This window comes from Indicator indicator, chromosome 26 (assembly GCF_027791375.1).
Source record: "Indicator indicator isolate 239-I01 chromosome 26, UM_Iind_1.1, whole genome shotgun sequence".
Lineage (NCBI taxonomy): Eukaryota > Metazoa > Chordata > Aves > Piciformes > Indicatoridae > Indicator > Indicator indicator.
In genome coordinates, this window is record NC_072035.1 from 772,241 (window position 1) to 799,897 (window position 27,657).

The window sequence follows — 27,657 nt, forward strand, 5'->3', positions numbered from 1 at the left end:
CTCTGTTTCTGTATCTTTGGTGTTGGGTTGTGTCTCCCTCTGCCAGAGTGCTAATGAGGATGCCAACCATGCTGTGGTGAGTATGACTAACTGAGGAGAGCTGGGCAGCTGGGGAAGCTCCTGTGCAAGCATGGGCATAATGTTGGTGGTTGCTGTTCTTTTTCCCCAAACCTTAGAGTAGCATTGCAAGTGCTGCTGCCCCATAGGCCTGTTGGTGGTAGAGCTGCTTTGGCAGACAGCTCTGCACTGGCACAGAAGACTCAGCCTCGTGCAACCAAGACAGACATTAATTACTCATCAGCCTCCTGCTGCCACAGGACTCCCTGCCCTTCTCTGGTGAGTCATCCAGCTTGTTAGAAAGGTGCCTTTGCTCTATGTGGCTTGGCTGCTGTGGGAACCCTCTGGAAACTGTGCCTGCGTGGTTTGTGCTCAGGACCCTGCTGCTGCCTGCTGCCTTTGCAGTTCCCACTGCCTTGTTCCCTTCAGCTGTGGCATTTAACAGTCTGGAGGGGCTGGACTGAAGCGCTGCTTTGCACGCCTGTGAGATCACGTAGTGCCTCTGTGACAGCTTCAATAAAAGGAGAGGAGAGACGCAGAAGGCAGGTCATTAGGAGCAGTAAAATAAACTCCAAAGGGTGGGGGATTTTTTTGTGCATCTCTTTCAAGCCCCCCAGTGGCTCCACTTCAGTGGTGTTACCTGGGACCATGTTGTGATCTCAGCCTTCACTGCTCTCTGCAGTGCGTTCAGCGAGCCCCAGGCTGTCTGTTTGCACTGCTAGATGTGACTCAGCCTCTTGCACTAATTCTTTGCAGCAAATTGTGTGTTTTCCTCTGCATTTTCTGCTCCTCTCCTGCAGGGGAGTTACATAAGGGCTGAGGGCAAAAGGCCTATAAATGGGATCTGGGCAAATTTCCTATGGGAAATAAAGATTCTGGTTTATTTTGCTTTCTCCTGCTGGTTTTTGCAGCCTTAAGCTTTGTCTGACACTGCTTCAACGTAGATGGGAAAGGCAGAAAAATGCTTTCTTGCCAGTGCTGCAGTTCTTCCACAGCCAGCAGAGTCCCTGTGAGCAGCTGCTGGCCAGGGAAGAGGCATCTGTGCTGCTGCTTCCCTGTGGCGCAGCAGCCTGCCCCTGACAAGAGGTATGCCAAGGCCTCCCGGGGGTGCAGGCTCCCATCTTGCCTGGCCCAAGATGTGGCCGCTGCTCTGGTACCACCAGTCACCCCCTGGCTTTGCAGAGGAAGCTGCCAGCTGATTTCAGTAAGAGCTTCTCTGATTTCCAGGTGCGGGAGGGAGAGAGATGTGCTCAGGTGGTGCAAATCAAACTCATTGCCTGGTGCCCTCTGCTCCCTCCGGGCTGATCCGACTGCCCCGTATGGGGGTGTTGGTCATTTGGTTCTTGGCGAGGCTCCCAGGAGACCCCTGCAGTGCATTTCCGTGCTCAGTGTGTGTCCTTGACACCTCCAGCAAACCCAAGCGAGCAGCACAGCCCCCTCCCAGGAATCATAACATTCTTCCAGTCAAATGGGCTTTTATTGCACAGCTTAAAAGCCGCTTCGTTCACCAGCCCCAGGCTGGGGTCCTATGCGGAGCCTCCCGGCAGGGGGGCTGCAGCATTTGGCTGACAAAGGCAGCCGGGGCCGGCCCGGCACAAAGCCCTTCCCTCCTGCCGGGGACTGCAGCAACTGCCAGCTCTCCTCCCCTCTCAGCAGAGGCCAAATGTGCGGGGGGCAGGTGTCTGCCCTTTACCTGATTCCCCCCCCCCATACCCAGCCCCGAGGCTGCTCTGAGAGAAAAGAGAGGGCTGGGAGCCGCGCAGGGGCAGCTGGACATAAAGGGTTTGCCCCTCAGGCGGTGAGGGGCTGCTCCGCCACCCTTTGCCTTTGTGCCCTGAGCGATGCCTGTCCGAAGCCCACCCAGCGCCTGGCTGGGCTCCCGCGGCGCCGGCTGCCGGCTTTGCGGTGTTTTTTGCGGGGGTTGCCTGCTCCTGCCTGTTCCTCCAGGGCTCGGCTGCCGGCTCCGCAGGCGGTCAGGGGCAGACGTGCTGCTGGCCGGGCTCCCACCGCCCCGGGGAAGCTGCCTGAGCTGCGGGGAGGCTTCTAAACATCGCAGCAGGTCTGAGCAGCAGGCACCCAGGCAGAAGATAGGCAGCTGCCTGCAGGCTGGCAGGACGGAGGGGAGCAAGCTGGGGCAGCATTTCTCCTCTGCAGCCCCTGCCCCCTGACAAGCACACGCTGTCAGCTGCCCACGACACGGGCTGAAGCGTCCTTCAGACCTGGCCTGGGCAGACCAAAGTGTAACCAAAGGTGGAGCAAATCCTTCGCTGCAGGGGTGAGGAGAGGTGCTGCATCCATGGCGAGCAGCGTTACTGCTCAGCTTGGCTTCGTGGTGTTCCTTTTTTTTAGTGTTTTCCTATCTGTGAGCAGGGTTTATGGCTGATTACCCAGGCTGCTGAAGGGACTGGAGCATGTACCCTATGAGGAGAGGCTGAGAGACCTGGGGGTGGTTAGTCTGGAGAGCAGAAGACTGAGAAGGGATTTAATCAATGTTTACAAATATCTGAGGGCTGGGGGTCAGGAGGGAGGGGCCAGGCTCTGCTCACCTGCACCCTGGGATAGGACAAGGGGCAATGGATAGAAACTCCAGCACAGGAGGTTCCACCTCAAGATGAAGAGGAACTTCTTCACTGTGAGGGTCACAGAGCACTGGAGCAAGCTGCCTACAGAGATTGTGGAGTCTTCTTCTCTGGAGCCTTTCCAGCCCTGTCTGGATGTGTTCCTGTGTGACCTGTGCTGAATTCTATGGTCCTGCCCTGGCAGGGGGGTAGACTCAATGATCTTCAAAGGTCCCTTCCAACCCCTAACAGCCTGTGATCCTATGGCATGAGGAAGATTGCTGGAGGCTGCTGGGTTGCCTGGCACTGCTCCCGGGCTCCACTTTTCCCTCTGTGTGTGCAGGTGTAAGGACAGGGCCCCTGCCCGGGCAGCACCCTGCTTGCTGAGTGATTTCATTCCCATCTCCTACAGTTCCTTGGGGACATGCTGGGATTTTTATTTCTTCCCTCCCTGTTTTAACCGAAGAGGGAGAGTGTTGTGCCTCCGTAAAGGAGAGTGGGAGGGCAGGGGGCGGTGCAGGGCAAGCACAGCATCAGCCCTGCAGCCAGGCAGAAAGCACTGCTCAGGCTTCACACCTCTGCCTCTCGTTACACGAATGAGGCTGCACCGCCGAAACGCAGCAGCTGCTCACAGCAGAGCTCCTGCTGCTGGCACTGCTCCAGTTCCCTTCTGTGGGGTTGCAAAGCGCTGGCTCCTGGGGTCTCTAGGTAGGGTCCTCGCTGGGAGATGGTGCCTCAAGGTAGGTGTGCGTGGAAGTGCTGGCGCAGGGTAGAAGGTGATGAGTCAGGCTCAGTTCCTGTCGCACTGCAGGGGTCTCTTCCCATGCCGGCTCCGTTCCTGCCGAGCAGCCAGGCCTCTGCTCGGCCCACAATCTGCTTCTCGGAAGACAGAGCTGTCCAGAGCAGCTGGGAGACCGCCCACCAGCGTTTAGGTGAGGGGGAAATGAGAAGGGCTGCAGAGCCGCGAAGTCAGCCCTCCCACACCCTGCGCATCCCTCTGCAGGGAGGGAAGCCAGGAAGGGCTGAGCCGCGGAGGGGCTGTGATCAGGCCCCCCCTGGTTATCAGAGGGATATGCTGAGCAGCACGCTGCCATAAGCTGAGTGACACTAAGTGCTCCCTGGAGAGCCGCTGGGGACAGGAGGGCAGTTTGAACACCAGGGATTCCAGCAGGGTTTTCCCTCACCGGGCTGGGCTGGCAGCCTCAGGTGGAGCCATGCCCCTCGTTCTTCCTCCCTGGCTCATCCTGCCCCTGTGTCTGTTGATGGCCCTGCCCTGCCTCCGTCCCTGGGCGCTAATTGCCTCACACTTGAGCAAATGTGCTCCGTGTTTGAAAGGAGTCTATCGGATCTGGGCCTGTTCTGAAAGCCTCACAGGGCCCTGTTCCCTTTGAAGTGCAAAAGCATCTGTCTGTCGCTGCTTCTCCGCAAGCCTCCTGCTCTATTTGCATCTCCCTTCGGCTCGAAGAGGCAGCCCGGGGAACCCATCCCTGGCAGCACGCAGTGCTCCAGTGTGGGGCAGCTGAGAGGGCTCCCTGCCATGGGAGAGTGGGACCTGAAAACAGGGGTGCAAAACTTCACTCTAGGCAGGGGTCTGAGCTCAGCTTGCAGCTCGGGCTGCTCCAGATGGAATGCCAGTTGTCAGCACTCCAGACTCTGGGAATGCTCTTGCTGTGCATTCAGCTGTGATGAGTGCATTGATTAGGAAGGAGAGGAAATGGCCCCTGGCAAAGCTGCTGATGCCAGGCAGCACTGGTCAGAGAGGAAATGAGGCCAGACCTGGGCTGCTTTGCATCATCCAGCATCCAGAGGCTGAACTGCACAGGGCTGGCCAGGAGCTGTGGTGGTTCTCTGAAGCGCATTTGAACAAGCAGGGTTGAAATGCAGCTGAACCCCTGCTCTGTGTGGGTGTGGACAATGTGACCTGTCCCTATCCCACCTGCCCTGCACAGTGGGACTGGCCCTGGATGCCTGCCTGTCCCCACTGGGGCATTTCCCCTTAGGCACAACCTTACAGGAGCCAGGGCTCAAAGCTCTGTCAGTCCTTGCTCGGCCCCAGGGTAGTGGTGGGAGGACAGTACCGATAAATCCAGGCCTGAGCTGCGGGGGCTGCCTGTCCCTGCTGCCCTCCAGCACCTTCCAGATGGTGCCTTTGGGTTTCCCGTTGCAGTGGGGCCTCAGCAGAGCCGCGGCAGCTCCCTGCTGGAGGCAGTAAATGAGCTCCCATCTGCTTTTAATGATCGGTAGCACTTCGGTGCTTGTTTATTCCCATGGTTTGTGCTTCGGCAATAAAATACTGCCTGGGTTTGCTCAGTCCACCCTGGTGCTGCATGGAGATGAGTTCACAGCCTCTGACAAAGAGGTCCCAGTGGCATGCAGGATGTTGGTGTTTGTAGACAGCAGGGCAGGATCAGATGGTGCAGTGGCAATCAGCCTGAGACACAAATGGCAGTGGACAATGTGGAAGGTAGGGAATGCAGCTCGTGGTGTGCCTAGCAAAAAAGCCTTGTCCTTGGATTAGAGGACCTTGGTTTATGGAGCTGGAGCTGCCCTTCCTTCTGTTCCCCACATGGGGAACATGTATGCAGGGTCCAAATGAAGTCAGTCCCAGCTTTGAAGTTCCAGGGTGTTGGCCATAGTGGTCACTCAGCTGCAGTGTTGTGCTTTAGCTCTCCCATGCTGTTGCAACACTAAAATATGGTGGTGGAGATGGCAGAAGTGCTGCAGAGCCACATCTACCGTGGGCACAGAGCAGGCTGCCAGTGCTGCAGAGCTCAGGGTAGCTGTGGTGGGACTGGGAGACATTTCACAGAGCCATCTGGAGTGAACACAGGCTGGCATTGGATTAACCTGAAGAGGAAGCTGTTGGCAGAGGGCTGTGGGTTTTTTTTCTGCTGTTGGTTGCTCTGCCCAGCATGCTGGCATTGCCTGCCTGCTGCCTCTGGGAGCAGAGAGCCTGTCTGCTGCTGGTGCTGGCACTGACGAGATGTCTTCCAAAGGGACTCTAGCACTTTGGCCATCTCTGGCAGCTGGGATCTGGGGATCTGGAATAATTTCTGCAGATGCCAGCTGAGCTTTTCAGCAGGTCTAAAGGTGACAGTCCCAAGGGTAGAAGTGGGGACACTAAAGCAGGGAGATTAAAGACAGCAAACCACAGAAGGGAGAAATGGGCTCTTTGTCTCCCTTCTGACTTTTATGGAGACCTGGAAAGCTTTTGCTTTCCCATCTCCCATTTGTCTTCTACCCTGATGATAGAGGAACAGTCTCCTCCAATTTACTTCCTCAACTCCTTAGAGGATCTTTAGCTCTTACTTCTAAAGAGCATTGATTTTCAGCAAAAAGATCCTTCCCACCCCCCCAGCTCTTTGTCAAGGCCTGGAGCTGTAGGTGGCAACTAAAAGGAGAAGAATTTCACCAAAACTAATTAAACTCCTTCCAAGTCTTTCAGGGTCCTGTCCCTCGGTGCAGCATGAAGAGGGAAGGTTGGCAGCTGTTTGGTTAATGCTGTCCCCAAGGTCATCTACCCAGCCACCGCTAGAGCCAGGAGCAGGCTCCCTGCTGTAGCTGTCAGGCTGTTGCACATCTGGAGCACACCACTGAGACCTGTTGGGTCCCAGCACCGTGCAAGCAAAACCAGTCCCTCCAGCCCTGCTGGGTGCTCTGCAAAAGGGGCTCTGGGATGCACCAAATGTCTCTTCCAGCTTCCCAAACAAAGGCGGGGGGGCGGTGTGGAGGGAAAGGACTTTTACAGGGCTGAGCAGGTTTTGCCATCCCCATGTCAAGAGGAGCTGTCTGCTCCTCCCGGGGTGAGCCTGGCCTCCAGCTTTCAATTGCAAATGAAGCAAACGGCAAAGTGTTTACGAAGGAACCTCCCAGGCCTCTGCCCTAGCCCACAGCTGGGTCCAGCTGCCTGGCCTTTGGCTCACCCTGATGGTGCCCTTGGAATCGGCAGAGCTGTGCCCTGGAAAGAACTCCTGATCCCCACGGATGCTCCCAGTGGTTTATGCTGCTGGAGCCAAGCGAAGGTGAGCCCTAGGGTGCTGTCCTCCTTCTCACGCTGCTCCCAGCCCCAGACTGGGGTGTGGGGGAGAAAATCCCCCTGCAGTGCTGGCCTTTGGGGTTGGGGCAGTCTGTGAGCTGCAGCAGCAACTCCTGACTCCAGACTATAAAGCACTTCACAGGGCTGTCCCAATTGCCTGGCCTATTAGTTTTATGGAGGGGCCGCTGGGAAGCTGTAGTCGATCTCCTTTTGCCATGGTAATGAAAATGTAACCGTGGTGGGAAGGAGAGCCTGGCAGGGAGGCAGCAGCCCGGCTTTGGGAGCCAGGGAGTCCTTCCTCTCCCTGTGGGCTCCTGGGGTCCCTGGGCACCTGCTCCTTCCCACCACAGCTGAGCTTTGGTGAGGAAAGCCTTGGTCTCCTTCTCCAGGTGGGGGTTCTAAAGGAGGAGGAGGAAGGAGGATGGAGCTGGGTGGCTGCACAGGCAGGGGCACAGTGCCACCCAGTGACTGCCTATGACCTGCGAGGGGACCGCTGGGGCAGAGCCGGAGCAGCCTGCGTTGGGTTTGCTGCAGACCTCAGGGAGCCTCAGCGAGGGCGTCCCAAGGTGCTAGAGATGAAGGAGAAGCCCAGGACAGCAGCCATGCTGCTGCATGTGATTGCAGTGCAGAAGGGGCAGCACTCCTGTGTTGCTGCGTGTCTGGAGCGAGGGGATTGCATGACTGATCTTGTTCAGGTGCTGGCAGAGGCTGAGTCTAGGGCAAGTTGGGGCTGAAGCAGCCCTGGCAGTAAAAGAAGGGAAGGAGGAGGTGGTTACCCAGGACAAGCTGCTCTCCCTGGGGAGGAAGTGTCTGCACTGGCAAAAGGGCTCCTGGGGCAGCATGGCCAATCCCAGAGGGAAGGGACAGAGGGGCTGGGGCTGGATTGAATAGGACTTTTTGTGTCAAGGTGTCTTGGACATTAGATGACAGCCATGGGTGGTGACTTTCTGACTCGCACCCCAATGCTAATGCAGGATCTTTCCCAAAGCCCAAACCTTGCCCATATTCCCTGCTGGGTCAAGCCTTGTGTCAGGTTCCAGGCTGTGGCAAGCATCAGCAGACAGCTGGAATGGTTGGGCCCGAGGGGAGGGAGCCAGGTACAGCAGAGTGCGGTGTCAGCAGCTCCCTGTACTGCTGATGTGCGCCCAGCAGGGACTGGTTCCTGGAGGAGGCACACAGACTGTGGCTCTATTTTGGGTAATGGCTACAAAGCCCACGGAGTATTTGGCAGCAGGGAGGGTGTTCAGTTTGTCCTTCCCCAGGTGCACCTTCTCCTCCCTTCACTCCCCTCCCTTTTCCGTAGCTGTTTCAGTGCTGCACTGCCACTGGGCCGTGGGACTGCAATGTGTGGCTGAAACCAGGGCACTGCTGGGAGGGAGGCTGAGCCCTGCACACTTGGCAGATGGAAGTCCTACATCTTTACTGCCCTGTCAAGGGCTGTGCACACTTTCTGCTCCCAGATTCTTCTCCAACATGTCTGTCTTGGGTTTGATGTTTAAATTTAGACCAGCATTGATGCAACAAACAGAGGTGTGGAGGGCTGTGGGCTCCCACTGCTGCATAGCACCAAACACTGGCTAGAAACTCAGCAGCTTGCCCCACTGCTTGGAGAGTCCTCTCACCTACCTCTGCCTGGATCAGATGGTCACTAGGGACAGCAGGTAAGTCCCTCAGCCTCACACAGGCAGGAGCTACCAGTGCTGAAGGAGTCCTTCTGTTATTATTGGGCTACATCCTGCTAATTGGGATGGTTTGGGCCAGAGAGCTACAGCGGTACTGCTCCCCTCTGTGTGTTGGTCAGACCTGTGTGAGCCTGTTCAGCAGAATCCCAGATCAAAGCCAGTTTTAGCCTTTGCATTTCAGCCTTCCCCAGGCCCAGGTGCAGGGACATTCTCTGCAGCTCCACTTCTCAAGGTGCTGAGTAGCCAGGGCTGTTGCAGGCAGTGGGGGGTAGCTGATCTCTGAGGGGTTTGGCTCTCTTCCACCCTGAGCAGCCCATAGCTGAGGAACTCCATTGCCTTTGTGCCCTGCAGTGCCTTTGGCTGGGTGCTCAGCAGGAAGCCAGCCCAGCAGCCTGTGTGTTGGTCATCTGCAGCCTCGGAGCCAGCTCACCAGCTGCCATACCTGGAAAGAGAAAAGCTGTTCCTCTCCAAGGTCAGTGGCTTAATAAGATCACTGAGCCCAAGATGAGGGCAAAAAAAGAGCCAGCCCAAGACTGCAGAAATGGATTCAGTGTGTGGAAGTCCCAGTGAGAGTTTCCTGAGCTACCTACCTCATAATCCAGAGCAGATTAGCAACGTAACGTAGAATACATTAAAAGCCTATGGGATCAGAGGGGCCTGAGGGGCTCTTACTTTACAGTAACGAGAGCTGGGCAGGTTTGAGTTTTGTTTTTAATGCCAAGGAGAGTGGCAGCATGCTCTGAGACCCGGCTGCAGTCTCTCAAGAACATTCTTGGGGTCACGTCACTGGGCTTGGCTGCCAAATGGTCAGGGGCTGAGAGCCAAGAGTCTCACCCCAGCTTCTGTTGGTCACTGATGTCAGCCCCTTCTGACCTCTCCTCTGACTCAGGGCTAGCCCCGGGTCAGTGTCAGCTCAGTGCAGGGGCAGCCAGGGGAAGGTACAGCAGTGCACCCAGCATGGCCTTTCTCCCCTGCTGCCCTCTGACACACGAGCCAGAGCTTCTCTTGCCCCAGGGTGTGGGCAGGGCTGGTTAGGCAGTGCAGAAGCACAGTGCAGGGCTGCTATCTGGCTCCAGGGGCCACGCTTGCTATCCTGTTTCTGGACCAAATGCAGGGTTTTGAGGGAAGGCTATTTCAGCGCTTTCAGCTGCCCATGCTGGACCAGCCAGGACGTACAAAGCAGGAGCCAGTTCCCTGTGGACACCCCAGATTTAGCTCTGATCCCGATTGTCTGCTGCGCCAGCGGCGGGTCAGGCTAAGCCCTGGTGCAGGGAGGGGTCTGGTTACAAACTGCCTGGAAGGAAGCGAGCAGGTGCTGGGGAGGTTATCTGAGGCGAGTGCTGCCCGAGGGCCTCCTGCCTCTCGTTCCCCCTGCCTGTCTCAGACGCCTGCGTGGCTTGCATCTTCCACAGGTAAGCCTGTGTCTAGCACATGAGGGGCTTCTGGGGTCCTCCCTGCTGTGAGCCATAAACCCCAGGGAGCAGCGGCAGTGGCTCAGCTTTTAGCTCCCAAGGGCTGTGCCTGGCTGCAGCAGGAGCCTCCACACAGTGGAGATGGGTCCAAGACACAACGGTGAGCACTGGCTTCCCAGACTGCTCCTGTGCAGGGAGGCACAGCTGGAGCCGTGTGCTGATGACCTCCCTCAGTGTGGGCACACCACACTCTGTCACCCACTCTCAATAACTGGTGCAGCTTTGGCTGCAGGCAGGCTCCTAGGCCTCAGATTTCAGGGCAGGAGGCTCACTTTTGCAACAGCTGTGAGTTTCTGTCCCTGTGGCCTGCATGTCCCTCTTGGACCCCAGGCCTGCTGCAGGAGGGCTCAGCTGTTTGTGCAGTAGCTGCCAGTTTGCAGCTTAGGATATTAAGGTAACCTGAAACTGGAACTGCTCTACCTTACCATGCTGAGCTGGGGCTTGTGGTTCAACAGCTGCTACAGGAGCAGCTGATCTGCTCTCTAAAAACCAGGCAGAAGGGACAGAACCACTACAGCTGCTCTAAGGTGAGCCATCTCTGCAGTCAGTGCAGTGGTCCCCTGGGGGGGAAAATTCCCTGGGACACCAGGGCTGGGCAGAGGGAGGGTAAGAGGGCAGTTACAGGGGAGGGAGGGTGTGCACTGCTCGGGACACAGACACCTCCCCGTCCCCTGCAGCTGATGGATTATGAGGCAAAAATAAGGTTCTGGAGTATAGACCACAAGTATTTGAAACTCCCTCCAGTCCTTGGCTATGAACTGGCTTCACCTCCCACTGGCTAATGCAATTGTGTGAGGATGCTGCAGTTCAGTGTCAAAGCAGAACAAAGCCCAGGGCAGGCCCCTGGCTCAGGCCCTCAGCCTGCGTTAGCAGTGCAGCTGATGTGCACTGCACAGTCCCACCCCAGGCAGGAAGAGTGCTGCTGCTGAAGCACCTATGGCTGGAACTCAGCTTGTAGATGGCTGGTAGAGCAGGGGACTCTTGGTTTTATTATGCAGATAGTAAAGCAGGGGCTACTGAAGGTGGCACCAGAAGCAGCTGCAGCAATGGGTGGGCAGTTCCACCTCTCAAGAGCCAAAAGCACCTGGAGTAGTTTGAAATGGGATTGACAATCAGTTCTACTGCATGCACCTTACCTGTTCTTGCTTGTGTGTTTGAAACTGGTCTGCTGTGAAATGGAACAGATGATGATAAGACACTCTGCAGAGTTGGCTATGAATGTTTATTAACATCACATGGACATCTGTACTCCAGAGAAGACAAACACCAGCTGAACATACCTACAGAGCCCAGGGAAACAATGCAAGCTTTGCAGAGCTCTCCTTTGCAGCAGTTGAGTGTCTGACATTCCTCTCACGTTTTTCTCCTACCTAAGATCATCTCAACACGTTGTTTATGATTTCACTCAGTAATCCCAAATACTAAAAAAATTAAAATAAAGTCCTAGTTAGTGCTATTCTTGATCTGGATTGACTGTAAAGAGGCAGAGGACGACCTCCTGCTTTTGACTTGCCAAAGCCCATCTTTCTGATGCTGACACCTTGCAAGCCAGCCCTTCCCCTCTCCAGGTTCCTCCTTACTCACTCAAGACTAAGCTAAACTCAAACTGTCCACATAAACCAGTCACTCTGAGAAGCACAGACATGGGGATCACAGTAAGAGAAGGTCATGGTTTCTACAGAGACCTGCAAAAGCCTTGGCAAGAGAGCAGCATTCGACACAGTGACAGGAAGAACACCCAGGTGTGAGGGTGGAGACACCAGTGATAACCTGGATCACCAGAGATGCACCTTTTTCAGGTGAACCACCAGAGCACAGCAGAATAGTCTGAGAAGAGGCACAAGGATGACACAGGAGAGCATCATTCAGCCTGGCAACAGCACTTGCTCCTGCTTAATTCTTCCTTTTGATTCTGGAAGGCTGCAGTTGGCACTCCCCTGCACCCTCAAAACAGAGCAAGGATTTAAATACTCTGTTAATATTGTCAATGTTTTCAGACTAAAGACAACAAAAATAATACTGTAAGTTGAGGCAAGTTTTATTTAGACTGTACAAACAGGGCATTGGGGGAAAAAAAAAAAAAAACAAAACCAAAAACCAACAGTGGCTTGATGTTGGGACCAGTTCTATGAAATCAGTGGAGTAAGAAATTAAAAAGGCACTAATCTTAAGAAAAGACACTCCATGTATTCTAAGAATATAATTCATTTAATACTGTTAATCTTGTAGCACAAAAAAATAAACCAAGCTATGATCCCCAAAATAAACTTTAAAAGCTTACACTTATTATTGCCTGAAGACATCATGGTCTTTAAATTACAGAGCGTGTCTGAAAGTTTACACAGTGAAGACTGTCTCGAATACAAGGCCACCTTTCCCTCTGCAGTCATTGGGATCTTTGTCCCAAAACACACTTTTAACACAAGTAAACAACAACAAAAAAAAGACAGCTATGTAAGAATGCTTTCACTGGTCCCAAAAGACAGTCTTTTAGGCAGGTCTCACTTTCCAAATGCAGCTATTGAGGAAAATGCTTGAAAATCTGACTAGAAAACAAAGGCAGCCCAGTCGTTCCCAAGATGTTAATACAATATAAAAAAAATTACTTCACAGGCACATGAAATGGCACAAAGAACACTGTTTGTCCCTTTAAAATAAAATAAAACAAAAATGCTCAGGCTCCTCAGAGCCCCAACCCAAACAGGATATTCCCTTTTTGTTTATACTTTCCCAATTTGTAAACACTCATTAATTAAATCAGCGCTTATCCAGTGATAGACACTGATTAGAGCAATTTTCATTCTACCTTTCAGACCGGTCAGAGGCTTCCATATCTGTACACACATGCAGACAACTGGAGGAAGTTTCAACAGCAACCCTGTCATGGCACCAGGTAATGAAACCAGCTCCTGGTTGAACAGCAAGAACAGCTTTAATGGTGCATGATAAGCACACCTCACACGCCCCAGCATTTACACCGACGGGGGAGCACTTGGCTTGAAGAGGCTTCAGAGAGCAACCACACAGCACACGAGCGAGCAAGCAACAAGAGACTGAGAACCCAGAGTCCTTCAAAGAGAAACACAAACTGAGCAAAGGCAGTCTTTATAGGAAAATACTTGTCTCATAGTAAAATAGCAAAGACAACGATTTGCAGCAAGGTTACAATCAGCCTGGGCTGGTCAGGATGCTACATTTCAACCACATTGAACATACCCGAACCACACACCACTGCTACTCAGAGGAGCACTGCTCATCCATGGCCTAAAACCAGGTTCACAGAAATGTCAGAATTCTTATCTTTGCATCAGATGCCACTACACACAAATTTTGCATAGTTTTCAAGGTAAAAGATTTTGCTTTTCTGCAGTTTCAGAACATAATTGAACACAAACCGATGCTTATGTTTAAAGTTTATACCTTAATGAATGAGGGCATGAGTCAAGACATTGATATCAGTAAGAAAAAAAAAATTAAATCCAGGTCAAAAGTTGTGTTGTTCAGGATCTCAAATCTCACAGTATTCATTTACCATGCAAAGGAAGAATTCTACAGTCAGTCTTCTGAAGAGCTGCCTGTAACTAGGTCAGGTCTGAACTAAGAGTTCTCTGCAGCAGACTGAGTTTAGTGCAGTTTCTGGTTTCAGAAGATGACTTTCAGTAGTACAATCTATGTAGTAAACTTGAGGGTACAGCTGGGGCACAGGAGAAAAAAAAAAGCATGACCTTCTTTAGTTAAGAGAGCTGCATAGCTTTTCTTTGCAAGACAAAATGTCAATGCCTATTGTCAAGAATTACTCTTACAGCACCAAACACTTCAGTCAATGCTACTCTACTTCACAGTTAATTTGGTAGTAAAATGCTCTACAAGAACAGAATTCTAGACTGTCAGCCACTTGATCAATACTACAGAAAAAAGCTATAGATGAACAGAGAGACTTCTTTGAAACCCCAGCACTCGAATGTCTCCTTGGAAAAGCCATTTCTGCATTTCTTCAGTGCCCTCCGTGAAGGATCTCATGGCACTTTCACATAAGCTAAGAACAACGTGCTTTTATTGGGATCACACAACACAAATCAACAAGAGAACATGCTGGCACTTAAGACAACAACTTGTAGCATTTGACACTCATAGGACCTGGTGAGATCCTGCAGGTGTCTGATGTTTCTCAGTTTGCTACAATTGACATTTTTCTTTAAGTGGGCTGTCTGAAGCAGGAGGTTTTGTAGCTGTAGTCCTTGCAGACAGGCATTCTGTTAATTCAGCATTCCCATTATTGTAAAAAGAGCATTCCAGTTCACCTACAAAACACAGGTACAGAAGACAGCGGCACAGGATCCCGCTGCGCGGGAGCTTTCATACCCTGTACACAGGCTCAGAACTCAGCCTGCAAGGCAGGAGCTGGATTCGTTTAGCTGCAGCCATACAGTTCCCCACTGTAAGTACAATTACAGCAATATAGCTTATGTAGGAACAAGGGAAAGAAGCTCTACAGATATTAGACACCTTTGTGGCCTCCTCCAGCCTGAGCATTAATTTATCCTGTGAGGAAACCCAGGCAGCTGACTCCAATTAACCGTTTTCTAGAGAATCCTGAGATGGGAAGGGATCTGGGCCATTTATAAGCCAGAGCCAACTCATTTAGATGGGGTTAAAAAAAAAAAAAAAAAGAGGTGGCAGCATGCAGAGGACTTGGGATGCAAGAAAAGAAAAAGGAGGAGGAAAGAAGGAAGATGAAAGTAGCTCTGGAAAAGAAGCACAGCAACATGGAGACACACTAGAATGAAGATACTGTGTTTGAAAAGGAGCTTTCAGCAAGCTGGAGCTGGCATAGCTAGGAAACTTTGGAGAGAGAAGGGAGCCTACAGAGAAATGGGTATAAGAGGTGTGTGTTTAAATAAGAGTAGGATTCTATTGGTACTTATGAAGTTCTGTTCTGCTCCTTTCCTCCCTCTCCACATCATAGCAATCTGCTCAATCTATCTACCAAGTAACAGCCTGGTGACAAGCACTTCTATATGCTAGCAAAACTACACTTCAGCACTGCAGAAGAGCTGGATGTAGACCAGGCCAAAGTGTTTCCCTTTAAAGCTCACTTTCTACAGTTAGTGCTTGCAAAAAATCAACAGAAATGTGTTAAGCATGTCAAAAACAGATTACAAGTATCAACCCCTCCTAAGTTTCCTCATAAATAAATGCCTCAGCTTCAATGCAGCTCAGTCAATGGCTATTTGTATTTAACACACACTGTTTCAAGGAAGGTCAACAACAAGCTTAAGAGTTAACAGAGAAAAGCAGCTTCTACTATAACTGCTTAGAATACATAAGCTTCCATTATTGTCCTTTAAAGAGACCATCATTTAAAATGTACTACCTCAGGACAGGTTCTCTTAAAACTAAGTCTTCTTCAGTCCTAAAATTGCATTTTTGTTGTTGCTTTTTCTTGGACAGTAATGCACAAGTTGCATGTTTGATCTAAGCTTAGGGCTCTTCCTACTGAGCAAGCCAGAAAAAGTCCATGGAAGTCTCAACAGAAAAGGTTTTCTTCCCATACTTCTTTGCTATACACTGTTTCAGTCTTCTCCAGCTTAAGGCTCAATAGTTTAAAAGTGAAACTAAATTCTGGATGACACAACTATGGTATGAAGGTCAGGCAGTGACTTCAGTTGTATGTATTCCAAATGTATATTAAAAGAACCGTCAAACTGCAGCAAGCTGGCAAATGGGCAATGCTAGCAATGTGCCATTAAGTCATCATCCCACCTCAAACAATGCTAATGATAGCCAGGAAAATGAAGCAGCAGTGTAAATCGGACAGAGGGAATCATTCGTTCTCATCTGGGTTTTGAGGGTCAAATATTTTGACATGTGTGAACGGGAAGAGCCCTTTCCGACCGTTTACTTCTCCTTCCCACTGCCCATTTATATTCATCCTTGTCACCTTCACAACATCTCCAACCTGCATAATTGAAAAAGAAGAAGTTGTTATCACACAGGAAAATCTCACCTCTGGTACAAATCAAATGAAGAGAAACAACAAATACAAGCCCACTATAAGGGAAAAAGAAACCAACCCACCCTCCTCTTAGTTAAGGCTCAAGTGAAAAGTTACTTTTACTCAAGTAGAAGCCCAACATTTTGCTGCCAGACATGCTAATGCTCTCTGCACTCTTTTACAGGCTCTTAAATAAATGTATACTTACATATTCAGGCAAATGGCTCAACTACACCTTTTCCTATAGCAAAGATTACAACTTCACGTGGCAATATATTTAGCTTAGATATAAATTACCATTACTGAAGCTACCAGCAGTAATAAGATACAAAGGGCACAGAATTCCTACCGGTTTTAGCACCAGCTGGTTTATTTCAGAGGAAATTTAGTTTTTCAAAGAGAGAATTTTACAGACAAACCCCTAAACGTTACTTGCAATTCTAGTTTCAATTACCACACTCTAAGAAGCCTCTATAGTTTCTACAGTAATAATACACTTCCAGGGCAGGCAAAAGCAATCTCAGCCTTTAAAAAAAGTATTAGATGTGCAGATTCAGTTATATTCTTTTAAGTTATATTCTTATTGTTCAACTCCTGAATTGAATTTGGATTAAGGTTCATTTACAAAGCAAAATATCCAATGTGACAAGTCACATCTCAGACTGGCTAAACATCTTTTCTAAACCCTTTGGTGCTTCAGAGCAGCTGAACATGTGGTTTGTTTTAGCAGCTCTCTAATTTTGCACTTCCTTTCCTGTTTACTTCATTTACTCTGGGGTAATTATGGTAAATATTAGAAAAGTGACATTAGCAGCTAATAACCAATTTCACAAAAAGTAGAATCACCCTATGACCAGCGGCAAACAGTGCAAAGTTTCTTCCCTAAACTAGGTCCAAGCTTTCTGTAGTTGAACTTCAGCTTACCCAAGCTACTTCAGTGAAATCCAGAGCTAATTAGCTTTGATCTTATTTAAGGAGAATCTAGATTGTAGTTGTTACACATACTGTATCAAAATCTGTCTACATTATCTAAATAGCATTACAATTTAGAACTGATGCAAACAGTTTAAGGACCTTGGCCAAGGGCCTTAGACTGGAACTTTGCAGGTAAGATCTGCTATATTTTCCCTTAAAGAAAGAAACACTGAGTTTACAAAACAGTGAGCGTGTCACTAGGTGACCTGAAATCTGTTTAAACCAGTTACTATTACTCTAATAGACACTTTTTGGAGATCAGAAGCTAGAACCCTTAAACAAAGTTTAAAATACTATAATAAAGTCCTTGTCAGTCATAGCTCTCAAAATAACATTTCTCCAACTGTGGTATCTATTGAAATAAAATTTCTTGAACTCTTTTTAGAAATTTAAGCTTTATGTTGCATATTACAATGCAATTAGACATTTAAGCAAAATGTGTTTCTCCTCCCCCTACTTTTTCTCTGTTACTTACAGGGTTGTCCATGTCCTATCTGTCCCTCAATCAAATTCAAGACTCTCACACCTGTAACAATTGTAATCTTGTGCTTTTAAGAGAGAAAACCCTCTCAACTCCCACAAGTTCTTGGGATATAACTGAGACCATCTTACTTTCTTAGATGGACATGTCTACTTGTGCTGTTCCTAAATTCAAACATGAAGCCAGCATCTAGTACTAAGTAGTTATACACTGATAGTTAGCACAAACATATAGCATGAATCTGACTGCTTTTCATCTCTTCACAGACTACTGCAGCATGCTTATGTGTATTTGCTAAAAAGCACAATTTGTCAGACTTTCACTGAAGAAAAAGGTTAGAGAAAGCTTTAAATAGTAATAAGATGACCTAAACAGGAACCTTGCAAATGCCTCTTAGGAAAAGGCTGATAACATCTATAAATACTCAGTGTTACACTGCTAAATTTAAATAACCCTTGAAGGCCGATCCAAGTTCCACGTTTTAAACTCAAATTCAAGATGATGCGGCCCACATGACAACAGTTAAAACCTTGTAAGAAACTGCATTGGCACCACACTGTAAAGCCAACCCACTCTCAAACACTTTGTATTTTATTCATGGAAGAAAAAAAAAAATCTGTAGTACACTGGATCAAAGACGTGGACTTGCATTTTCTGAGTGTGACAATTTAATTCTCCTCACATGCTGTAGAGATCAATCCATTATTCATTTTGAAGCGCTAGAAAAAGATACCCTTCAATTTGATTCTGAATGGGTTCTACAAGATGGATAGGTCTGGAAGTCTTGCTTCAGTTAAGTAAAACAAAATATTTACAATCTAATTCTATTGTTGGCAACAATCAGCCTGGAGATAACAATGTAAAATGTTCTTCAGAGTGCTGGGTGGGTAAAGTTGCTACATGTCAGTACCTGCCATTAGGAGTACTGGCTGACAAAAGCCACCCAAGAATGTACTCAAGAATGACAGGAACAGTGAATTGATTTACTATATATTTTTATGAGTGGATTTTCTTTTAAGGAAAGCTTCTGAATAGCCTCTTACACTATTAAAAAAAAGAAAAAAAAAAAGGCAATTCCTCCCAGATTAAATGAAACAGCAAGTTGAGACAAGGTTTTTGGCAAAGGAATCCCGATGTCATGATGGAATAATTCCTGGATCTTGTGTTGAAGACCTCCACTTCAACAATGCCTAGAAGAATCCAGTCAAGTAATCCTTCTATGTATTCTTCCCCAAAGAATTAACTAAAGACAGTATTTGCTAATTGCTTCTTAAACACGGTCAGCTGGGGTGTGATCTCCCACTAACATTGTTTAATGTGGTATTTTCTTGAGAATGCTTTAAGCCAGTGAGAAGGATTGTCTTATGATTGGGCACAGGACAGAGTCAGGAGACCTGCTTCTATTCTCATCTCTGCCTCAAACTTCCGGTATGACTCTGGACAGCTCACAGCCCTTATCTATAAATTAGGATAATGCTTCCTCAGTCTCAGCATCTCTCGGGTAAGTCATTTCACATGCATGCCAGCACCACTGGATGGAAGTATCAACTGCTGAAATGAGTAATACTTCTGAAATGCAGCCATTTGGTTCCACCCAAATGATAAAAATCAAAATGTATTTAGATAGCATCCTTTCATTATATCCTTGTTACAGCATGAATTCAAAGCCCCAGGGAAACAAGCTGTGGAACATGCCCGTCAGAAAAGGGTTACTTCATTCACTCTAGACTCTTCCATACCTGTCTGGCATTTGAAGCTGAGTCATACACTGTAAAAGGTTTCCTGCATGCCATTTTAGTCACACAATCAACCAATTCAGCGTATTCTACAGATATTCCGATAGTTTTATGTTAATAGTTCTATGGCTGATTGAGTTCTGTTATGTAAGCTTAAGGAGATAAAAACGGATTAGAACTCTATCATCATTTCAGCTCAGTCACTGGATTGATAGCTATAGAAAACATACTGCTCTCTCAAATTTAAATCTCAGACATTATCCTAATTAGTGTCACAATTCACCTTCTTTGGTAACAGTAGCAGTAGTACCAAAACAATTGCCTGTTCTGAGGAAGAATGAACAAGCTCAGCACAAAGAAATTACTTGACATCCCACTGTCCCCAAAAGGTATAAAGCTGAGCCACAAAAGAGGCAGAGCTCAGTTGTGCTACAAACAGGACAGTGACAGTGAAGCAGCTGATGCTTTATATACTGGAAGAGTCAAGAAGCCAAGGAAAGCACAGCTTAATTATCCTTCACTTCTGATGCTGTGTGCCTGAAGAATAAAGTCTGGTTGATGCCCAAACCAGAGAATCAAGTAGTTCAGAGGAAAGACCTTCAACCATTCTTGAGACATGAATGCAGGTGAAAGGGCAGCACAGAAATGTTGAAGCCCTAGATGCAATTAATCTAGCCTCATCTAGAAACACAGTGAAATGAATGTAAGTTTGCGTTTTGAATGTAGTTAGGACAACTGCCAGAGCTGGGGCTGCACCACCACTGATAAAGTGCTGGTTTTCACTCAATGATGGTAGCCAGTCTCCTCCTGATGAATCCAACTGTCATGATTGTGCAGAATTTGGAAAGCTCAGATTCATGAGCCATGCTAAACCTCACTGTAGCACAGAGGATCATCTAGGTTATCCACGCTGCTTTCAGTTTCATCTGAAAACAGACTGCAAAGAGTTCTGAGGGTGAACCTCTATTAAATTTTGAGGCACTCAGCATGATGGGAACATTCCATCAATAACTTTGACTGGAAAAATTTTCAAGGAGCTGTCAGTTATATTTTCAAAGGCAGCATACTGAAAAAGTGGTGTATTTCAGCACAGACACAGGACTCCTGCTGCCCACGTCACTTTCAATTCAATAGTTACCAGAATTAAAGCTTCCCAACCAACACTTCACAAACATAGCCTCAACGTTCTGCTTACAGTCTAGACCTAGTGGGTTAGATGCATTGGCATGTTTAACACAGCAGTACCTTGTCGTCTTGTGAAAGAAGTAGCCTAATTTCCTAATTAAGAAAGTTCTACTACTAGCACATTTTGGCCTACTTGTGTCAACTTTCCTTTGAAGAGGGAAAAAGTTAACTGTAACCTAATTGTAAGGAGCTCAAGAGAAATACTGTAAGTCAGTTATATAATTATGGTGAATAGGTATTTATTTCACCAAAACATTTCAGTGACAGATTAACTCTGTACTAGAAAATATACCTGGGTATGTTTATCACAAACAGGTAAACTACTTCGTACTACAATGCTGGCATAGGTCTAGGAGAAAAAACCATCATCAGTACAAAAACTTTGCTATAAAAATACAGGGAAACTCTTGTTTAAAAAAGAAAAAAATAAAAATTAAACGCTTCAGATTCCATAACACTGTCAGGTTAAGTCTGGAGATGAACTCTAGGCCACCAAAATGGTCTAAGAACCATTTTTTAAACACATGGCAGATCTAAGACTAGTGACTGCTGCTGGCTCTCATTTTCTGGCTCTTCACACTATTTCATTCCATTTCATAAGTGAATTTGGAATTTGTTGTTCACATCCTGAATCAACCTCCGAACAGTTCACTAATTTTTAAGGGAATTATCATCATTAGTGACACAAAGAACATTGTTGTGTAGAGGTTAGTGATTAATCAACTACTTTGGATCTGAACAAGAAATACTCAACTACCAAGAGATAAGCTGATACAAGGTCTTGTCTACTGCATCATGTGCTGATTAGAGCATGCTAGTTTAAAAGAGTACGCTACACCCTGTAATGTAGGGCTCTAGTACCAATAAATAAGGGACACCCTATCCCTGTCTTTCACATTCCTTCCTCTAGAGCAGAAGGAATGAAGGAAACTGCTTTTTTGGCTAAAAGCACTCAAGTAAACAGATCTGGGTTATTGGTTGGGTTTGGATTTTTTGTGGTTTAGTTGTTTGTGTTGGGGTTTTTTAATGCTGTATCCATGAAAATACTACACACACTAGCAGTAGAGTTTGTTAGTTGTAGTGAGGAACTCCATTAAAACCATGAAACCTGAACTGCCAAGGTAACTAACTCAACAGCAGTACGTGTTAATCTTGGAAATACATGTAATGGATCATAGGCTTTACTAACTATATGGACACCAACTGTATGCTTTAAGATAGTAGCTATACTTAAAACTTATTTAGCCTGTAAGCAGATTAGTATTTATTTTTTTATTTTGGAGAGTAAAGGTAGAACATCTAATGCAGTAGGACCAACTCAACATTTAGCTGTTAGTGGCTTCACTAATATCAAGATGAATGCTGAATTGTTTTAACCCAGCATGGTCCAAATTGTAGTCAATGCCACATTAACTGGTATCTTTACAGGAACACTGTCCAAGCTGCCCTTAAACTGGCACATGTTAAATATTATTCAAAAGGGAATCATTACCCAGCCAAGCAGATTTAGTTTCAGATTTTCAGTATTCACTTGGTTTACAAGTTACATTTTTTACGGGAGAGGTTTTGGTTTTTGTTTTTTTAACTAAATGATCCCTTCCTTACAAACTAAACTTATCTCTAAGAGGCTATGAATCTTCATCTTTTTTTTTCTTAAGAACTTCTGACAGCTTATGCAAACAGTAGTGTGCCACAGAAAAGCTGGCCTCACAAGCAGAGAGCTGATCCCATTTTCAAGCTGAAACAGGAGAATGACATCCGTCCACTTAAAAGGAAGTGGAGCAGATTACTACGCAATAGCTTTATTTACTCCAGATGGTATTCTCTTCCTTTTAAGTACTGTCTGTGTGCTGACCACACATAGCTAGAGCCAGCAAACAGATATTTTGTTCTCATATTGTTTTATCAGTTCAAATGAGATGACACTATCAGGCACTACACCATTACACTAACAAGGTGTTCTACCTGTACAAGCTAAACTGTGATTCAGAGCACACCTACACCAAGGCAGAACACCGCCAAATACCATTATCCTGAAAGAACTCCGTTAACTTTCTTCCACAAAACACTCCCATTACTTGTTCCTTTTCTACCACTAGCTACTTTTGTTGCTCTTGCAAAACTCACTGTGCTGGATATAGCTTTAAAAACATCTTCCAATCCATCATTTATGCCACTTAAACTAGAATTGTAACGTGAATTCTTTATCATTTAAACCATAAAGCTCTAAAGTCTTGAAGTCCTCCCTAATAAAAATAAAGTAAGATATTCCTTGGCAAGCACAGGAACTTAAGGATTCAACACACATGTAGAGGCTACACTACACCTTTCATCTACTCCACTCACCCCCTATTTAGGTATTAAGGTTTCTCAATTCCGCTTTTGAAACCAAAGCAAAAGGGACTAAAGTACTTCTGATGAATTTCTGCCCAGATTTAGTCTGTCAGCACCAGTAACTCAAGTGCATCTCACACTACAGTAGAGGATCAGAAAGGCTGTTATGAGCAATCCTTACCTGGAATACTGCAATGATTAATGAAACATCTCTTTCCTTCCCCAAGTTTAGGTGGAGAAGCAATGTCAACCTCTCACTAGCACATACTTTCACAGCAGGATGTATACACTCCACTACCCTTGTAAGAAATTTGCAGTGTTAAACAGGCCAAAAAGAGAGGATGAACACAGATCCTGAAGTAACTTGGTGACTTTTCTCAAAGGAAGTGGTACAGATGAAGCAATTTTTGCAGATCTTCCTTCAGAACGTAACCTAACTTCTTTTCAGTCCCTCAACATAGATAAGCAGGCTCCATATGAAGTCCTCCACACCACCTTTGCCGCTAACAACTTTTAGTTTCTTATATTACAAACCAATTGCAAGCTGTAAGACTTGAGAGGAAAACCTTACCTCTAATGCCAGCGCAGTCTTGTCATAAGCACAGGGTACTCTCTTTTGGATAGCTTTGGCATAGACTGGTCCATTCTGTGCTGAAGGCAGAGGATTGATCACTGCTCCAGGTGTGCTGGATACTGAGGGAAGGGGGTTGGCAGTTTGAGGCTGAGCATAAGCATGAGCAGGTTCTGGAATACCATAGCTGTTGGAATTCCTGTTTCCATGCTTCCCATGAGATCTGACTAGCTTTTCTACATAAGGAACAGGAATCATCCCAATCCGACCATCCTTGTTTCTGGCACTCCACCACTGTTCTTCTGGCTTCTCTACAATTACCAGTATTTCACCCTTTTTAAATGGAAGATCCTCAGCATCATTGCCAGGGAAGTCATAGAGAGTCCGAACATACTCCACATTTTCTTCTGCAGTGGACATAGCAGGGGCGGATCCAGATCCCATTGGTGGACTTGGATACCTAAGTTTAAAAGGGATTTGGTTTAAGCCACAGGTATTGTTTTGTATTTCCAGGAACAAAGCCGAGTATCAGCTTTACGGCAGGAACACCAATTAAGAGAATTACTTACTCAGCTTTGTAATAAAAGTATTGGATTGATAGCACTCTGAGACATTTAATGTAATTTTATTACAGCTCTCAAGTAATTATTTAAATACCCCAATTAGCTTCCCCAGAAACTCAATAAAAACCTATAATGGATGCAGAAAATTCAGAGAAAAAAATGCAAGATCTTCATCCGCCCACTCTACATTGTTGTAAGGATCTTAGGGTAGAATAAAATAAATTCCATAGTTTAAGTTATGAGAGTCATGAAACATAAAAACAAACTAAAATTATCTATGTGACTTAGAGAGGCAATACATAAAACCAAACTAAAATTCTTTGGGTGATGGGGTGGAGGGGTTCTTAAGAGAGCTAAATAATCCTCTTCAGTTCATCACATCTACATCAGCATCTACTTCCAAAGAATTCATTACTCCAAATGCTTGGGGAAGCACAGTGGAAAAAGGGAACAAAAGTAAGAGAGGAGGGTATGATAAACAGTCTTCTAACTCATAGCTACAAGTCCAATGGTGTCTTTCTGCTTAGCAGCACAGCACTTTCTTCACCAAATCCTACTACAAACATGCAGAATTTTGAGGACAGCCAGTCACTTTTATACTGAAAACTTTCTTTAAGAAAAGAGAAGCAGATCCTGTGTTTCTAGGAGACACCTTTTCCCCATCTTTTCAGGAAAGTAACACGGAATCCAGCTCCCTAACCTTATTTTTACAACTTCAACTCTCAAAGGGTTGTTGTATTACAACAACAAAAATATTACTAGTTTCAAAGTACTTATCTTTACTGGGCTTTTAAATACCTAACAATCTGAAAGTGACATCTTCATAAAAGACAATACAAAATACCTTTATCCACTGATAAGGATGGGGTAAGAAATATAAAAGCTAATCATCTAGAAATATTCCTCTGCCATATTAACCACAGCATGACTTTTATCCACATCACTGTTTATTATTATGCTCATCACCTGTCCAATACAGTCACTTCTTGTCTGGGATAATATGTAAGATTGTTCATCAAACGAGACTGTCACTGCAATCTACTTTCTGCATCAATTTTCAAAGCAATTCAAAGCAGCTGTCAGAAGCCTTCCTGTATCTAGGCCAGAGCAGGTAGTTATTATCTAGGCTATGATAGCAGGAATGCATGTCATTAGCCTACTTCCATTCTCTTTTGGCATGTGCAAAGTGAGACAGACAGCAAATCCCCGATTTTTGCAAGGTACGCCTGAAGCCCCAAACAGAAAGATGCAGACTTCAAGACACCTTGCCGCAGCCAAAAAAGCAGCTGGGGACAGAGAGAACCTCTTAGAGAGCACTCTGCATAAGTGAGAGCTCAGGAACATCTAATGATGGCCAGAGCTCACTATTGACACAAAACAAATAGCTTAAACCAGTCAGTTTTCAACTGCTTTATGAATTTATAATGTCATCCCCAAGAGCTAAAAGTGTGGTATGATTATATACAACAAACTACTTAATCCTACCATGAAAGTCACCTCTTCAGAGAGTACTTTAATTAAACAATCCACAGTCTTCAAAAGCACAAGCATCTGAGTTCAGTGTTCCCCTGGAAAGGCCAGAGAAACATGAACTAACAGTAACAGCTCTGAAGCACATTCCTTTCCGTTTCTATCCAGTCCTTTAACTAAAATTTAAAAATAATATATTAATAATAATCTGGAAATGCTACCTCTCATCCTCCTTCTTCCTTCAAACACAATTTCAAGCCATCAATCATCTCACTGATTTTTCTAGAAGAATTTAGAACAAAAATCATGCTCAGGAAAGCCACCTAGTCAATGCCATGCGTGGCTTTATAAAAGCTTGTCAGCTCACAGCAGGCCAGGTCCCAGCCGTCTGCATGTGCAGAGAACAACATGAAATCAAAACCTTGACAAGAAGGCGAGACTTAAATGTGCAAAAAAATGGTACATGTTGGACTCCTAACAAATATCAAATGATCCGGTGGAACCAGCCAAGTTTAAAGGATTTTGAGAAAGCCAAGTCAGTCGTTGCCACAAACGATGGAGACAAGTTTTGACATCCAGGAAGGCACAGCAGCATCCAGGCTTAGGAGAACAAAGCATAAAGACTGCTCCAGTGTAGACTATTTTCCTCCCAACTCTCCACAAGTTTAAGCATGCACATAACACTGGGCAGCTCCATTTAAGTGTTCCTGCAATGGTAATTTTTTTTTCCCCCTCTCTCACCTACCCATCTTTGCAGTCACAGCACAACCAGTACCCAGGGGACTTCCCAGCAACTTTAGGAGTTCTTGACACAGAGTGCTTTGTCACATCCCTCCCATCACCTGACCACTTCAGTTTTCCAACTTGACAAGCTATTGTCAACCTTTGACAAATTAGTGATTAAGAACTGACCTATACCAAGGTTAAACTGGCTCCAAACCTCACAGATATTTTCTTCCCCTAATAATTTGCTAATCTGCAAAGTATAGTAAGATTTTAAACTGAGAAGTTAGAAGAGAACCCGTCTGAATTTTCCTTTTAATATGTTACTACTTTTCCGGGTTTTATTTCACTTCATTCTATCCAGGAAGCCCAGGAGCTCTGAAATGAGATACTGGGAAAGGCTTTTTTTTTTAATTAAGAAAAAAAGGAAAACGCTCTAAAGTTCTTGATAAGCAGTTGACTGATGCAAGCTGCAGGTATGCCCCATGTTGGGAAAAAGACAAAGAACGAGCTCATGGCCAAGTCACATTTTCCCATCCTCCTAGAACAGCATTTTTCAGTGTAGTGCATGCAGTATGCAAATATAGATACAACAGAACTGTGAGAAATAGATGTTTTACATTTTTGAGGTTGGAAATGCCACTCTAGAAGTTTGGGGAATGCTGTCCTAGAATGCAGGAAGCAGTCTAATTACAAATGCCCGTTCTACTGTGATCAGCAATGGATGCAGGGGCAGACAGAAACTTAGAACTCAAGACGCTGCATTTCAGTCATTGAGAAGACTTACGAACCAGATTCCCAACCATCCTAGAACAGGACAATACCAGAAGAAAAGGCTGACACAAAGCACGACCACACCCTCTTGCGAGGCAATTATAGCCAGTGGTACAGATGTGCACGGTACCTTTACATATGCTTACACGCAGCGCATGGACAAGCCCCATCCATTAAATTGACGATCTGACTGCAAGGGCAACCTGGAGCGGTCACTGAGATCCAGAGCGCTAGTCAGAAACAGCTTCAAACCAGAGCCATTTCCAAATGTTTCCTTGATGGCCCTATATACAAGGCTAAGACCCTGGCGCTGCTAGGCTGGACGAGGGCACCCCCCCTCCTTACGCCACCTCTAGCAAAGATGGCAGTGGGTGGGGCGATGGGAGGGTGGCACTCACCTGGGCGCAGGCTCGATGAGGGTGGTGGTGTCCAGGTAGTGGATCTTGTAGAACTCCAACAGGGCAGGCAGGTGCTCAAACTCCTGGTCGCCGATCTTGAAGCGGCGGTTAGGCAAGGAATTAATGATGTAGTGGGAAACCCGGGAGTTCTCGGACACCGAGAGCACGTAGTCCCCCGGGCAGGTGGACGAGTCCCGCACCAGGAACATGCCATGCCGCTGCCCCTGCAACCGCGTCTGTGCCTCCGCCCGAGACACTGGGCCCACGTACCAGCTGGAGCGGTCCGACGAATCAAAACGAGCGGCGGACGACATGACTCCGGGCAGGGAAGGGGAAGGGAAGGGGGGAAGGAAGGTGAAGAGCCCGAGTGCCCAGGCAGAGTAAGAGATCCGGAGAAGGGAAGGCCTGGACAAGGAGGCCTGGGAAGCGGAGCGGGCTGGGGGCTAAGAGGAAGCGGCTAGTGCTCAGCCCAGGAGATAGGAAGCCCAGGGAAAGAGGGAGAAGGGAGAAGGAAGCTCCGTGCCTCTGGAGGCGAAGGACCGAGGAGCGTCTGCGGTGGGGCTGGCCAGCCGCGGCGGTCAGGGCCCCCGACTCTCCCTCAGCGGCGGGGTGTGCAGGGCATCCTTCCCGCCTCTCTCTCAGGCCTG

At 47.0% G+C, this 27,657-nt stretch overlaps 1 protein-coding gene across 1 annotated transcript; it reads right to left on the reverse strand.

The window, feature by feature from the left end:
• Positions 1-15,338: 15,338 nt before the first annotated feature.
• CRKL (CRK like proto-oncogene, adaptor protein) lies at positions 15,339-27,358 on the reverse strand. Its single transcript, XM_054392518.1, has 3 exons — positions 27,011-27,358; positions 23,083-23,542; positions 15,339-15,764 (listed from the first exon to the last, which is right to left on the reverse strand). Exons 1-3 carry the CDS (start codon positions 27,322-27,324, stop codon positions 15,630-15,632), a joined length of 909 nt encoding a protein of 302 aa, XP_054248493.1. The 5' UTR covers positions 27,325-27,358; the 3' UTR covers positions 15,339-15,629.
• Positions 27,359-27,657: the final 299 nt, after the last annotated feature.